This window comes from Streptopelia decaocto, assembly GCF_964273445.1.
Source record: "Streptopelia decaocto genome assembly, chromosome: 16".
NCBI classification, from domain to species: Eukaryota; Metazoa; Chordata; class Aves; order Columbiformes; family Columbidae; genus Streptopelia; species Streptopelia decaocto.
Window position 1 is genome coordinate 2,287,710 of NC_138671.1, and position 14,153 is coordinate 2,301,862.

The 14,153-nt window shown below is 48.5% G+C and overlaps 1 protein-coding gene across 1 annotated transcript in view; it reads right to left on the bottom strand.

Moving 5' to 3' along the window:
- Positions 1–307: 307 nt before the first annotated feature.
- The window catches only part of MAP2K6 (mitogen-activated protein kinase kinase 6), a 47,730-nt gene continuing 33,884 nt past the window's right edge, over positions 308–14,153 (bottom strand). The window contains exon 12 of the mRNA XM_082067256.1: positions 308–11,574. Coding sequence (XP_081923382.1) covers positions 11,497–11,574 — 78 coding nt within the window. The 3' untranslated portion in view covers positions 308–11,496. The remainder of the gene's footprint in view (positions 11,575–14,153) is intronic.

The window sequence follows — 14,153 nt, forward strand, 5'->3', positions numbered from 1 at the left end:
CCCATCCCCGCTGAAAAGCTGGTATTTTTCGGGGGGGTGCAGGAAGGCGGCTCGTCTCACCGCAGCAGCGCCTTTGATGTGGGCTGGACGGGATGTGGGTGTTCTGCTCCCCCAGCCACGCCAGCCCAAGCGCAGAAGGAAAAACCGACGGCAAAAAGACTGACGATTCCTTCTGTAGAGCAGCTTCGGCATTCCTGAGTTTTCAGTAACGTGAGATAAGCTGCTACGAGCAAGATGAGCCTTAAAAACCTTCCACGTGAAAAGCAAAAGCAGCCCAAAGTGCGTCCCCGACAACTTCCACTGGGTAAATACAGGTAAACTGACAGCACACCACTTTTAAATCTCATTTATTTATTTTTGTGTACATTTTTCTTAATTTGACTGACATACCATTGCTATAAAGATGCCCTGCTCTTTGAATATTTAATCCAAGACCACTAGTTCAAGTGTGGTTATGAAAAGTCACGGCAAACATATGACTGGAAAGAGGTGGTCGGTTTTGACTTCCAGGCAGTTGTTTGAAGCAGTTCATAGATGCACACAATATTCAGCAGAACACACGCACACACGCTGCTGAATTTAACACACACGCGCGCGCACACGCACATCTGGAAAACGGTTACAGTGGTTGAAGTTTCAAAAAGGTGAACTGTCCCCTTCTCTCAGCAGCACTGACAAGCCTTTGGGTATCCTGAGAAATCAAACTGAAGCGTGGTAAAGACGATTCACTTATTCCACCAGCAGTGTTTGGGTTCTTGTTCAAGTTAAATATATTCTCCCAATCTATTCTTTTTTTTTAATGAAGAGGGTGGAGGAAAAGGATCTGGAGCAGTCAGGTTTAAGAATACCAGTTCAGTTGTTCCACCAATATCCCTAATCCAGCACAACACGGATCCTAAAAGCATCTCATTAAAACAACAGCGTTAAATGAAAGCTTATCTAATGTTACACACATGGTCCTACTGTCAGTCTCCAGCTATTTATCATCTTCATAGTATGGGGAACGGCTTTGAGATGAATGAAGATGACACAGAGTAAGAGAAGTGTTTCAGACGGGGCGGACGTGGAGCCGTATGGGGGGGCAGCCGAAGTTCTGTGGGGCGCAGGGAGGACCCTGCGAACTCTGCAACATCTGACCGGCCCCGGGGTGAAATCCGCCTGGTTGCAGACAGGAGAAGGAGCTGGGAGCTCGGTTTGTCATGGCACGGGGTGGCTCTGCGCTGCTACAAACCCCCGGCAAAGCCCCAGGGGACCTTAACCAGCGCTGACAAGAACCTGGGTGGCACCTCCCAGAGATGACAGCACTTCATTTCTTTTAAATATACCACTAGGACATGTTCACGAGAACAGGCCAAGGCAATAAGAGTCTATCTCAACGCTCGCTATCTCTGGACAAACCCGCCCTCCCCAAAGCTACGATTCCAGGATCTTGCGTTAGGAAAGGGCAGTTTTGACTTTCACCACGGCAGAGTTTCCTCAAGAAGACTCAAAATTGAAAATCGCTCATACTGCATTGTGCTGCCTTCTCTAGTCTAACCCTACCTTTTCCGTTCCCGCCGTGGACGCGAACAGCGGCGCTTTCCCCGCCGAGAGCAGAGCCCGTGCCCCGCGCCCCGCGCTGCCGCAGGGGTTGTGTGAGGTTACGGCTGCTGAGCAGCAACAAGCGCTGCGGAGGAAACGGGCCAGCAAAGACTTAGACAACAAAAACAAACACGAAGCAATTAAAAGAAGGATGGGAGATGTGGTCTGATGTACTTTTGCCAAGAAATAAATATTTTACATTGCCTTTCCTAAAAACGCTTGCATTGCGTTTTTTTTTAGATCTCCAAAATGGTAGATTTACTCACCCCACCCACCCATGCACAACACACACACTGTAATGCACATACGTTTCCAGCTTTGTAGAGCTACTGGATTTACTTTGAGACAAGTTTCTTGTGCATTTTGACAATTTACTTTGAGACAAGTTATTTGCAAGAAGGCAAAGTTCATGTGCGGCTTTGACAGCTCCACTTTCTCATAAATGGTATTTGAAAAGCAGAAAGCAAATGAAGACCAAAGCTCCATTTAAAGTTCACCTCAGATGCCTGAAAACCATTTATACCCACATCCTTCTGAGGTCCCCGCTTTATGAACTTCTAATGAATTCCACATTCTGCTACCCACCATTCCTTATACATAGAGGGAAGGAAAAACAAACCAGAAAACCAATGCAAGCTGTTGGAAAACAGATGCACCGCAGCATTCTTCATCAGAAAGGCCAGGGAGGCTTTTGGAGCAGAAGAGCAGCAAGGCACCTTTGTGAAGAGGAGAAGGGGAATAAAAAGAACAAAGGTTGGTTTTGAGCCCCCGATCCTGCTTGTCTAACACAGGTCACGCTTGTGGGATTTCACCTCGACATCTCTGACCGAGCAAGAAGCAGCCGGTCATGAGTTGCTCCATTGTTTCTGTAGGACTCATGTCCTCCAGAGCCACAGATGTCCGGGCAGAGGGTGCTGGGTGGCCCTCAGCTCCGCTTTGAAGCCATCCTGGCAACCCCAAGTCTCCCCGGCTCGAGGGCTAAAGGAAAACTCCAGGAAAATTTGGTAAGAGAAAAGCCTGGAGTGAGACTTGGTCAAACCAAGTTCATCACCAACCAGATTTGATTTGTCAGGTGGAAAATTATCACTTTCTCAGAGTTCCAATGAGCTTTTTGGTTAATGACGTTGTGACACTAAACATTTTTACCACTTAAACTGAACCCTGATGCTAAGTCAACCCCCTCTTGAAGGAACAACTACAACCCAACCAGTGCTTTTCCTATTAAAAAAGAGTGAGCAGGTTTATTCAGAAGCCTCCACAATGTTTAAAGAAACACTGAAAAATCCACTCTTTTACGAAATATTCCTTATCCCCATCCCTAATTCTAGAGCAAACCAGGTCACTAAAATAAAATCTAAATTGCTATAAATATAATTTAAAATAATAATTAGCCAGCTACTGCCAGTTGCCATCCCAGCTGTCAAGAGATCCTATAGGTATTCCATAAGGCTGGAGGGTAGGCTGGGAGATGCCTTCAGCACATCTTGTCTAGTACCAGAAATGGATAAATAATAAATAATGAGAACATGAAAAAGAATAATCAGCCTCCCACACGTAAGGAAAAGCAGAAACTTTCACAGTTCTGAAATGAAATAATGTTACTGTAAAAAAAATAATCCTAAAAATAAAGTAAAATAAGGACCTTCCTGACGGCAGGTTGGAAAGGTGCCTCTTTTCTGCTGTGTTCACAACACAGCTGCTTTGCCTGTGCCCTCTTCAAGCCCAGCAGACCACTGGGAAGTGGTTGCTTTCCCATTGTGCTCAGTTCTTTTTTTAGCTGGAAGTACGTAGAAATAACCTTATTACAAATTTCCCACCATCTCATGAGAGAGCAGATTTCACACCACCAGACCGAAATTCTAGAAATTTCATATATTTCGATGCTAATCACGGATCTTTGCCAGTAAAACTGTAATTCCTTAAATTGAAGATTTCGGGCATTTTTAGACAGCTCCTTTCTTCTGCGAGAAAAGGCAAGTTTTACTCCAACCCATTTCCCATTTGCAAGAAACTCCATTGAGCAGCTCCCCCCGCAAGGCACTGCTGTTAAAAAACAAACGCAAAATCCCAACTCTTTGTACATTGCGGCTATTTCCAGCAGCCCCGCTGGCACAGTGACAGCTGTCGCCAAGCACGAACCACTCGATTCACAATTGTGGAGGAAGCGAAGCGGTGGCAGAGCTCTGGAAATTCATTTCATAATCTAGATTATGTAGGAAATACTTGGAGCCCGGTGCTGGTTTTGGCGATGCTGTACTTTGTACCCTGCAGAGCCCCGACCTGCCAGACGTCCTCCAAATGGCACAGTCCGTGCTCTTAGGTATTTCTCCAGGACTAATGACTAAATCTGGGCTAAATGTGGATGGAGAATTCTCCAGCTGCACCTGTACATGAGAAAATTTGATCCTGATTTAACAGTTATGACGGAGACTGTAATTCATCTTTAAACACACCTATTTGGCTCTTATGAGGCACTTGATCTACATCTCCTCAGTCTGGCTGCGTAAATGAAGGACACCTGGTCCTTCCCGACTTTTTGCGGTATCCATCCTGAAAAAAACCCCCCACAGCTGGGCTGAGAAATACCGGAGGCTTTCAGATATTGTTCCTGGACTCTCCACGATGACTGAATGTTCTTTATTAGAGGGAAAAAAAACGAGACCTGGCAGACCCTGATACCTCCATCACGCAACCCCTGGGGAAACTGTATCTACCTTTGGTTTTGGAGGCTGCGGGCACGCCTGTTGCCAGACTGCTCGTTCCAACCATCAGATGTTGGCCGCCTCTCCCTGGACCACTTATCTCCATCCACCTTCTGGCACAACGTGGTTCGTACCCTTGCGTGACTGGTCACAGCGTTTTGGAAAGACCACGGCCTGGTGTCTTATTTTCTCAAGAAGAAGAATAATCTGGGGCAAAACCAGCCTGAATTAGGATAAACCCGGAGCTGGCCTGAATTCTTCCTGTAAGAGAAACCAAACAGAGACTTTCCTGATCGGCTCAGTAATACTTGGGGTGTGTTTAGTCTTTATTTAAAAATTACACTATTCTGAGCTTCCTGGATTTAGCTGGGCCCAAAAGCGAAAGTAACATACCAAAATACCCTGAAATAAACTTCTAGGAAGGGTTTTCAGGTCTGCCGAAAACCACATAGCTTTGGAAATTGCCGAAAGACGTCTGATCTTTTGAGATTTCCATCTCTATTTCCAGAGCGCTCAAGACTCTTCCAAAGCTTCTCCCAGCGTATCCTCGCGGTACCTCGCAGCCGCTGGACTTTTGCCCCATCGTGGAGAGAAACCCAAGAGCCTTTCGAGGAAGGAAAGGCGGCCCATCCCGAGGACGAGCCGCCTCGGAGCGAAGCTGCTGCAGCTCCAGAGCCGCTCCGCTTCCAGGAAGGGATTTTTAATGCGATGGCAGCGAAGCACAAAGGGAGAAGTTCTCGCTTGGGCTGGATACCTGCAGGGTAGCAAGGCTCTGGCTGCGTGTCCCGTTAATTGGGTAATGGAGAGGCAGGACCTTCCTCTCCCAAAGCCGAGAGCTGGCTGGGGGCCGCTCTCCCTTTCCTTCGCTCTGACCAACCGCCCAGAAAAAAGGCTGCGAGTAAAATCCCAGACAGTAAAACACAAAACCTAAAGGTGGCTGAGACTTAAGGTATCGATGGAGGCAAAGAGCTTTGTAGCAACCCAGGAGCGTACTAAAGGAGGCCATGGAATAAACGTCATGCAGCCAAAATCGCTCCCAGTAGAACGGCACTGCCGGCTGTACAGACCCCTGAAGAATTCATTTATCCCCGTGGCCTGTACATTTGGTATTTCCACCATTAGGCTACTTCGAGACCACCTTAAAATGTTTATTCTAATGTGTTCCCCATCATTTAAGTCCGTTAAATATCTCACCAGCAGGTCCGGCAGGAGAAGCAGCGATGCACAAGAGCGCGCAGCAGGCAACGAGCATCAGCTCACTTCCAGTTTTTCCTTGTGGGTTTCTTTTGGATTTTAGATTTTGTCTCTTTTTGCTGAAGTGGGGATGCAGTGGCAATGAGGGACTTGTGAGCAAACTCCTTACCTACAAATGGGCCTGAAGGTACAAACAGCCAGAGAAAGGGGAGACAGGCCGGTCCCAGCAGGCTACGTACCCAACCAAGTCTGTGGCTGTCTCTCTGCCCTCTCTTTTTGCTCCAGCAGCCTTCCCCATCAACTACAGACCTTCCCTGGCAGAGCGGATTGGCACCAGCTGCCGATCAAAGGACTCATTTTGTCCCTACCCCATTAAGACCGCTCTTGCATTTTACTGTCTTTAGAGTCCTTTTTATTTATATAGCACAAGAACCTTTGTGTCCAGACCACTGGTACCACCAGCTCCTACCTGTATCTACACACATCTGCAAACACAAGAAAGCTGAGATGCAACTGAGCTTTTTCTGCCCCTCTTTATTAACAACATCAACTGTTTTTACGGCGTGTGGTTATGTGAAGTAGCAGCATCCTTTCAACCTGCAACCCAGCTTCCTACCACACAGAAAGCATCTCTCCAGCCACGATCCCAGAGTGAATCTCACTGCACTGCAGAGCTCTGGCCTGCCAGAGCACACATCAAATTCCATATTATCCATCTGCTCCAGTAAAGGCTGAGCTGAAATATTAATTAGGAGATCTGATCCCTTCTCACCAGAAACAATCTGGATTTTATAGCTCAGCCAGAGGCCAGCGAAGCGGACAAAGCTCTGTGATACATCCTTTGCTGCTGGTTAATGGCTTTCAAGGAAACAATCAACCTGGGGGGGAGGACACAGCCTGTAAAACACGTGGACATCTGGTCTGGTTTGTCCACCCTTCGTCTCCCCCACGCTCAACCCCCACCTCCTAAGTGCACGTTCAGACCAAAAAGAGACGACCCTTCTAACATAAACAGCTATAATATGGCAATAAAGATTAATGAGTAAAACTTGCCGTTTTATGTATAATCCGTGGGGATTTACAATCATTAATCTTTATTAGTGTGTAATAACTGTTTAGACATTAAGGACAGATTCTCAGCTGGACAAAACTGGCCTTATTCCAGCCAAGCCAATGGAGAAATGCCAGTTTACACCCTCCATGACCCCAGTTCTCACTGAGACCCATCCCCTGCTGCAGGAATCGTATCGCCAGCAGTATTTCCCCAACAGCAGGGGCAGACCAGCGAAGGCAACTATTTGCCTTTCTCTGTACCCAAAAAAGAGAGCTGCATGTGTCCAGGAAGCTCAACAATAGACATGTCAATAAACAGGAGGAAATTCAATGAAAAAGCAACAGCAACAAAAGGAACCCCGAGGAGCAGGGAAGTGGATGATTTTTTGAGGCAAGACTATAAGATCTGGTTTGGCAGGAGCGTAACTAAGAGGGATGTAGCAATCTTTGGCATGTGGAAGAGTGAAAGCACCAAGACGGGCCCCCAGAGTTCCTCTGAGAGGAACAAGATGGAAGAGAGAGGAAAAAAAAGAGCATCTTGGCTGGCTTTTCTGAGCGAGGAGTTTGGGGTTTGTTTTTAATCAAAAAGAGGTCTATTAAACAGGGAGCTGGTGGGAACCTTGTCTGAACTACATCAGACCAGCCACTAAAGCAACGCTCTGTTGGCCAAGCAGGATTTTCCCTTCAAAATGTCTAGGAAAGGAGGGCAATGTACAAGTAAATACTTAGCTTGCAGCAACTATGGAGACATCCCAGATAAAGCAGCGTACGCTGGTGTCTCTGCCCTCGGCATCAGGCAACACCGTGTCCCACCAAGACAAGGCGTAGGTAGCACTGACCCAGCAACCACAAAACCACCTCCCTCTGTATCTGTGGAACAAGTGGGAGCTCAGCTGCAGATTGTTCTTTGGAGCTTTTTGTGAGTACTGAACCCCAACTGCCTTCTCCATCACAAAAGGTGGTGTTCCCACCTCTTCAACAAGTCAGAAATGCCACCTTCCTCAGCAGTAAATCTGACAAAAGTCAGGAAAAATGCAGAAATACAGTACGTAGATAACTGTGTAAAGTTTTGTACACCTGGAAAATCTCCAGAAAAGACGGGCATTTCACCCACTGCAGCAGCACGAACCTGGCATTTAAAACAGTAACCAGCAAATGTCCTCCAGCTTCTCTTTGAAGTTTAAGGGACCATCGGGCTCTTGGGGACCCAGAAAGTTGCTTTTCTGCCAGGGACACTTCAAGTGCTCTAGTGACGGTGGGGTCTCAGGCATCCAGAGGTTGCAGGGACACCAAAAGCTGTATGGTGGGGGACAAAAGAGGATGAACATCACGGCCCAGTGGTCCCCTGCCGCCTGCCACGGGGTGGGCTGTACGTCTTTTATGCAGCCTGATAACTTCTGCCTGCGGCAGAGTGGAGAGGCCCCCCCGGCCTTGCAAATGGGGAACTGTGCTGGAATTAATTCACGCAGCTGCTCCAGGTCACGGCTCTTCTGTCCTCTCCACTCCCTGGTGTGGTTTTGCATTGTTTTGGGGTCTATGGCACGAGACCTGCTACTTTTGCAGTTTAATAATCCCAGTTCAGAGCAATCTAACATGCACAGAGTCCTGTGCAGCCTGAAAATAAAGAGCTTTTTGGAGAACAGCTTTAAGCCTCAACACCTTGGCTGTTCATGGGCACGGCTGTTGGGAAAAGCTTTATGTCCCAGCAACCACGCCTGTCCCAGGCAACCCTGCGCTCACGGTGCAGCCAAGCAAAGGCTTTTCATCTTCACAGACGTTACAAGCAAATGAAAGAGTAAAGCCTGATTTTTGTTGTGTAGCCCAGCACGTTTTCAGAGCCTTTAAGAACACAGGAATCCCTCACTCTCCTCCTGGCGCTGAGACCACCGGCTCGAGCTTCTCTCTAAGAAAATCCTGGGGCAGGCCAAGCTTTGTGTCCACACGCACCACAAGGGATGCAGAGACAGACAGACAGACAACCTCTGCACTTCCCTCCTGCCATAACCACCTTCTGCAGTGATCGCTTGGATCGCTGGTTTCATTCACACCGGTCATACGGATTCACACTTACTCTGGGCTGACACAAATGACTTCTAAAGGAACAAAGTCACGGAGAAGCAGGAGGGAAGTGAAGTGATTTGTTGCACGCCCCATTGTAATGTCATTAAAACAACGGGATTAGACGGCCCAAGCACTGCAAGAGCAAAAAGCATAAAAGAGAGCACTCAGCATGTTGTGTCGAGGCATGTAGGAATCATTCAAGAGGGTTGCTAGCTGCAGACAACACTGACATTAATTTTCTATTGGAAAACGCTGGTGACATTAATATCTGCTATTAATACTGAATTTTGACAGTATCTCATAAATTCAACCTGTCAATTACAATGGCACTGAAATAAAGGTGCTCTGAGGTCAAGGAGATGTGGTGTCCAAATGAGACTTATATTCCAAGAGAAAAGCAGCAAAAACAATCTTTAACAAAAGCATCAGATCCATATGTAGGAAAACCAAAGGGTGGTTTTAAATGTCATGTTTTTCAAAGCGAGAATTGATGCTGGAACCAACTCTATAAACTGGCTGGCTGGACTTTTAGCTGCAGCTGAGGACAATCAATCAAAACAGCTCTGCGACTCTGAGAAAGTGAGACAGAGAAAACGCACACACACACACACCACGGAATATGAGAGGGCAGATTATGAGCCATGCGAGGCCTCTTAAAATTACACTGCGAAGTAAAACATCCTCGTGTTTCATTCGCAACAAAATGTAACCTGAAAGGTTCCCCTCCACACAAAGCGGAATATGGAGCTTATCGTTACTGAGGGCCGGGCAGGCTTGTGGAACACGGGCCGAGGACAGGGAACTTCTTCCCCAGCGTCTGCACAACCCATGAGCTCTTTGCAGCCAGGAAACCCTCGCACCCCGACTCCCACGAGCCCTCCTCACGCCTCCCTGCTCCGCAGCTGAAGTGCACAAGGACTGGCAAATCCCCATGGGCAATGCTCCCTTCTCCTTCGATGCTGGGCCCGGGCAGAGCTGCACTATTTTAGGGTTGACAGCCACCTCTGTCATGGCAGTGATGGTGGCAGCCCAGGCACTGGCAGTGTCTACAGGCACCTCTTCCAAGTGGTCAGCGTGTCCCTAGCACAAGAGGTACCATCATTTGGGAACCCCAGCTCTAAATCCTGCCCTCCCCATTAGCCCTTCCAAAGGATCGCTTCCCAAACAGACACTCGGGCCATCCAGAAGCCCAACCTGCATCAACAGAGATTGGTGCCGCTAAACGGGGAGAGAAAGGGCTGGATCTCAGGCTGAATTACATCCTGCACAACTTAAATATTGCCAAGCGACGTGTGCTTCTGGTTGGGATTTGATTCTGAGGGTCCGCCCTGAAGCGATGGATGGGGAAGGGACGCGAGTGGAGGGGCACCAGGCACACACAAACGCTCCGGCACAGCCGCACACACAGGGATGCTCCTTCGCGGGGCCAGGGGAAGGAGCCACAGGCAAAGGACCTCAGAGCCGAGCAAGGCAGCTGTGCAGCTCTGGCTCAGTCAAACCAGTGTCAATCCGGAGCCAGCGGCCTTGCTCCAGACCCACAGCAGCACCTTGCAGCGCACAGTCACCTCTTTCTCCAGACAGTAACCGTGTTGCCTTGCTCCTGCCCCGGCTAGCAGCTTTGCTCTGACCACCCAGCCAACAGCGACGAGCTCCTGATCAGGGTGGGCTGTGGTTTCCCTGTGTGGTTTCCCAGGCTGCAGCTCTCGGGGGGACACCTGCAGCCCGTGCTGGAGCCCAGCGCTCCCGGCTGCCCTCGGCATCCCAACCAGCGCTGGACACGGCCCAAACCTCATGCCGGCACGGGCTCCAGGGGAGCTCGCTAACGCTTCCAAACTCCGTGGGCAAGCACGGAGGGATTGCTGCTGATGCAGAGCTGAGAGCCCTGGAAACGCGTGCTGAGATATCCCATTTTTCACAGATGTTGTGCTGTGCAGACTGTTATCCTTTCCCATGTGGAAAAGAAGAGAGGAACTCCCTTTGAGACCCAAAGCAGCTCATCCCCAGCCCAAGGGAGCCCCAGGCACTGCAACGCTGCTGGGCTTGCGGGCAGGTGGGGACTGACCACTGCAGCCTCCTCCTTCCTGATCTTTGTGCAACTTATCTAACAATTTATTTCCCCCTAGGGCTTTTATCCTCTCAATGTCTTCCCACTCCAGACCTCATCACCTGCCCAATACAGCAGAGGAAGTCAGTGGGACGTAGGGCAGAGGTTCTCCCCAGGCAGAGCCTCTCCCTGCAAGAGCAGCTCGAGTAGCTGAGCCAGGAGCCTTGTTTATAAATTCTTTTTACGATGCACATTAAATACTTTCCACGACACAGACACTTTGTCTCTTCTTTCTCTTTTCCTTTGACACCTGTTCCCCAGCAAAGCCCTACAACTATTGCTTGCTGTGGCCTCATTTTGCATCATCATCATCACCACGCATTCATCCTCATATAAAACAGAAATCTATTCCATCAAGCACTTAACATAAATATTAAAATAATGGAAGGGACAAAATATAAATCTACATACAACTTCATGACTACCATAGCACCTATTACCATGACAAAGCAAATTCTGGTTCAGGGGAAAGGGAAAGGGGATGAGGAGAAAGTTAGGAAGGAGGATTTCCACTGTCATTAAATATGTAAATCACTCTCTTAATTTTTTTTTTGTTTTGTTTTTGTGTTAAGGTTATCCACCTTATTAAAATTCATTTCACTAACCAGCTCGTTCTATGTCACTATGGATACCAAAGAACCCTTTTAAAAACTTCGGCGAGGCGGGGGTTTCTCAGAATAAAAACAAAACAAAACAAAACACGGCGACTTTCTGTTGGTGCTTCCATGGCAAGTCCTGCCACGTGCCCCTCCCCTGCACCCACCAGTCCACAGAAGGGCAATTCATTTACAAGTCCAGTTCTCAGTCTCCCAGGATGAGTTTGACAAAAGAGGCGACGTCTGTCTCTTTGGATTCGTGCAGGGTGAAGAAAGGATGTTGCTGGGGAAGAAAAGAGAGAACAAATAGAAAAGTTTATTATTCACGACGCCGAGGACCAAGCCTAAAACCTTTTCAGGCAATCTTCAGGACAGCGCAAATTTTGTTGCTGGGGATCGTAATGTTGGGCTTTCTGTGTTTTGCAGCTGAGGCGAGTCAGGGAGCCTGAGGGGCCGTGCTGTGAACGCTGCAGATTTGTGCTGCCCTCCCGGATTCCCTCTACACCCTGTCCTGGCTGCGGGGGCTGAGCTGCACTGCTCTTGAAGCAAAATATTAAAACCCACTGCCTCCACCTCTGGCACATGGTGCCCTTCGGCACACGCGGTGCCCCGGAAGATGTGCTCCCCCTGAGACGGTGGTCACCCACCCCACCGCACAGCGGCTCCGACGGGAGCAAGGAAAACCTTGCAGGAAGGCTGACTGCAGTGGGTTTTCCCTCAGTTTCCTGCTTTATCTGTGTATTTACCCTCCGGTGACTTTGGAGTCTCATTTCTTCCCTGCAATTGCTCATACTCCCAGCAGGAGATGGCTACTTTACCCCTAACCACCGCAAAGAGGAAAGCCATCCCGGCTGGAAAGCCATCCGCAGTTGTATGTTTAACTACTTAATTGTGACCAACATGGGAAGACATCCTGCCAGAAAATCTTGCCTACATTTCAGCACAAATGGAAAAATATGTGTAAGGAGAATAAAACCCCAAAAAACACAAGCAAATGCCCCCTGACAGAAACAGCAAAGCCCATCTCTGCTAGCACCAGCGACTCGGTTTGCTGCTGGGGGCTGCAACACATCAGCTGAGATGGGCCAACTTCCAACTGAAATCACCAAATGCTGTTTAACACCTAGTGTCTTGGCAGTTAATTGTATTTATTTCTTTGTATGGAGGGTGTCAGAGAGAACCAAAAGGCAACTGGGGCCCTGTGGGGCTGACAAGTGATGTCCAGTCTGTGCAAAATGCTGTTGTACATCCCATACACAGGCTGGAGGAGCTCACTTCGATTCTTGACGCTCTCATTTCAAGCCAGATTTTTAAAAACAATTAGGAGTTTGCAGGATTTTTCAAACCCGCCCCTCACCCCAGTCCCTGAGCACTGGCTATTTCAATGATCACTTATGGCTGTGGCCACATGGAGGGAAAAGAGGAGCAAGGAAACGAGAATTTTCAAGGTGGGCTTGAGCGGAAAGTTACCAAGTGAATAAAAAGAGGGAGCTCTGAGAAGCCGGGACGCGACCCAAAGACACACCAGCAAGGAAGAGGAAGCACAATTATGTGGGAAACAGAGCTGAAATGGGTTGAGGCAAGGATCCAGACATCACTTAAGGTCTCCCTGGGTCAGACAGTCATGGGAATCGAAGTGTCTTGAGTAACTCTGAGACCTGGCCCCAAGGGCTTGCTGCGTTACTATCCCAGCGTGATGCTGCTGCTTTCACATCCCAGCTAAGTCGCGCCCAAAGCAGAGCTACTGGAAGTGCCCGCAAGCGTGACATGGGTGGCAGCGGTGGCCGACAGCCCCGGCTCTCAGTGAGCCCAACCCCTTTGCAACGCCCGAGTCTGGTTATGGCACAAAACACCCCCTGCCCGGTGGGATGTGCTCCACGCAATGTGCAGACCACCGGAGAGGAGTCCTGCAGTAGTTTCACGCTCCGCTTCACCTGGGGAAGTGGGTTTGCAAATGAAATTAAGCGTTTGTATCAGTTTTCCTGATGCTCAAGATAGCACAGAGTCATACTTTCCATGAGAAACCTCAATTCCACAGGAAAGCAAGGGAGCAGTCTTGGTCTAAATGACAAGTCCAATCCAGTACCGCAACTTAATGCCTTAAGAGAGAGAGGAGGGAGGAAAGAACCCCAAAAAACAACAAAACAGCAACCCTCAACCACAAGACCTCGCAACATCCATGTCAGCCATAAAATACCACAGCATTGAGATACTCTGGAGAGGTGATCCAAGAACCTAATTCAATAGAAATGTGCTCGCTTGCCAATGGGTATTAATGCTGCAACAGACAGAGCTGCTCTGGTGAACCTTCTTGATAAAAGGCCATTTGGCAAACTTCAGAAATTTGCTTAAAATATGTATGAATTTATTCAATAATTAAAAACTAAAAAGGCAAAAAAATGAGGCATAAAGCTTGGGCCTCCCTTTGTGTGAAACCAGTATTTGGGCAAACTGAGTGTAAATCTGATCTATATATAGTCTAACTACATTACGGGGCCCAGCAAGAAATGCTATGGGAATTATTCATTGCTTCCAACTCACATCCAATAGGTAGATGGATTTCCAGCATGTCTTGCAGGTAGAGTGCACCTTAAACCCTGGCAGCTCCACACTGCAAAGGTCCCAACACCTCCGAGCAGACGGCGTGAGGCAGCGACGAGGCTGATCCCCTGCTTGGCATAATGCACGTCCTAAGAGTTATGGGGTGGGAGACACCAGTGCCCAAGGAAATTCTGCAGCAGTTTCCCCCTAAAGGTGGAAGGATCCAGAAGATCTTGCCAGTGGCACCAGACAGGAGTGGGCACACAGGGACAGGCAAGCGTTTGGGTCAAGATCCTCAGAAACATCAAAGTTAGGACCTTC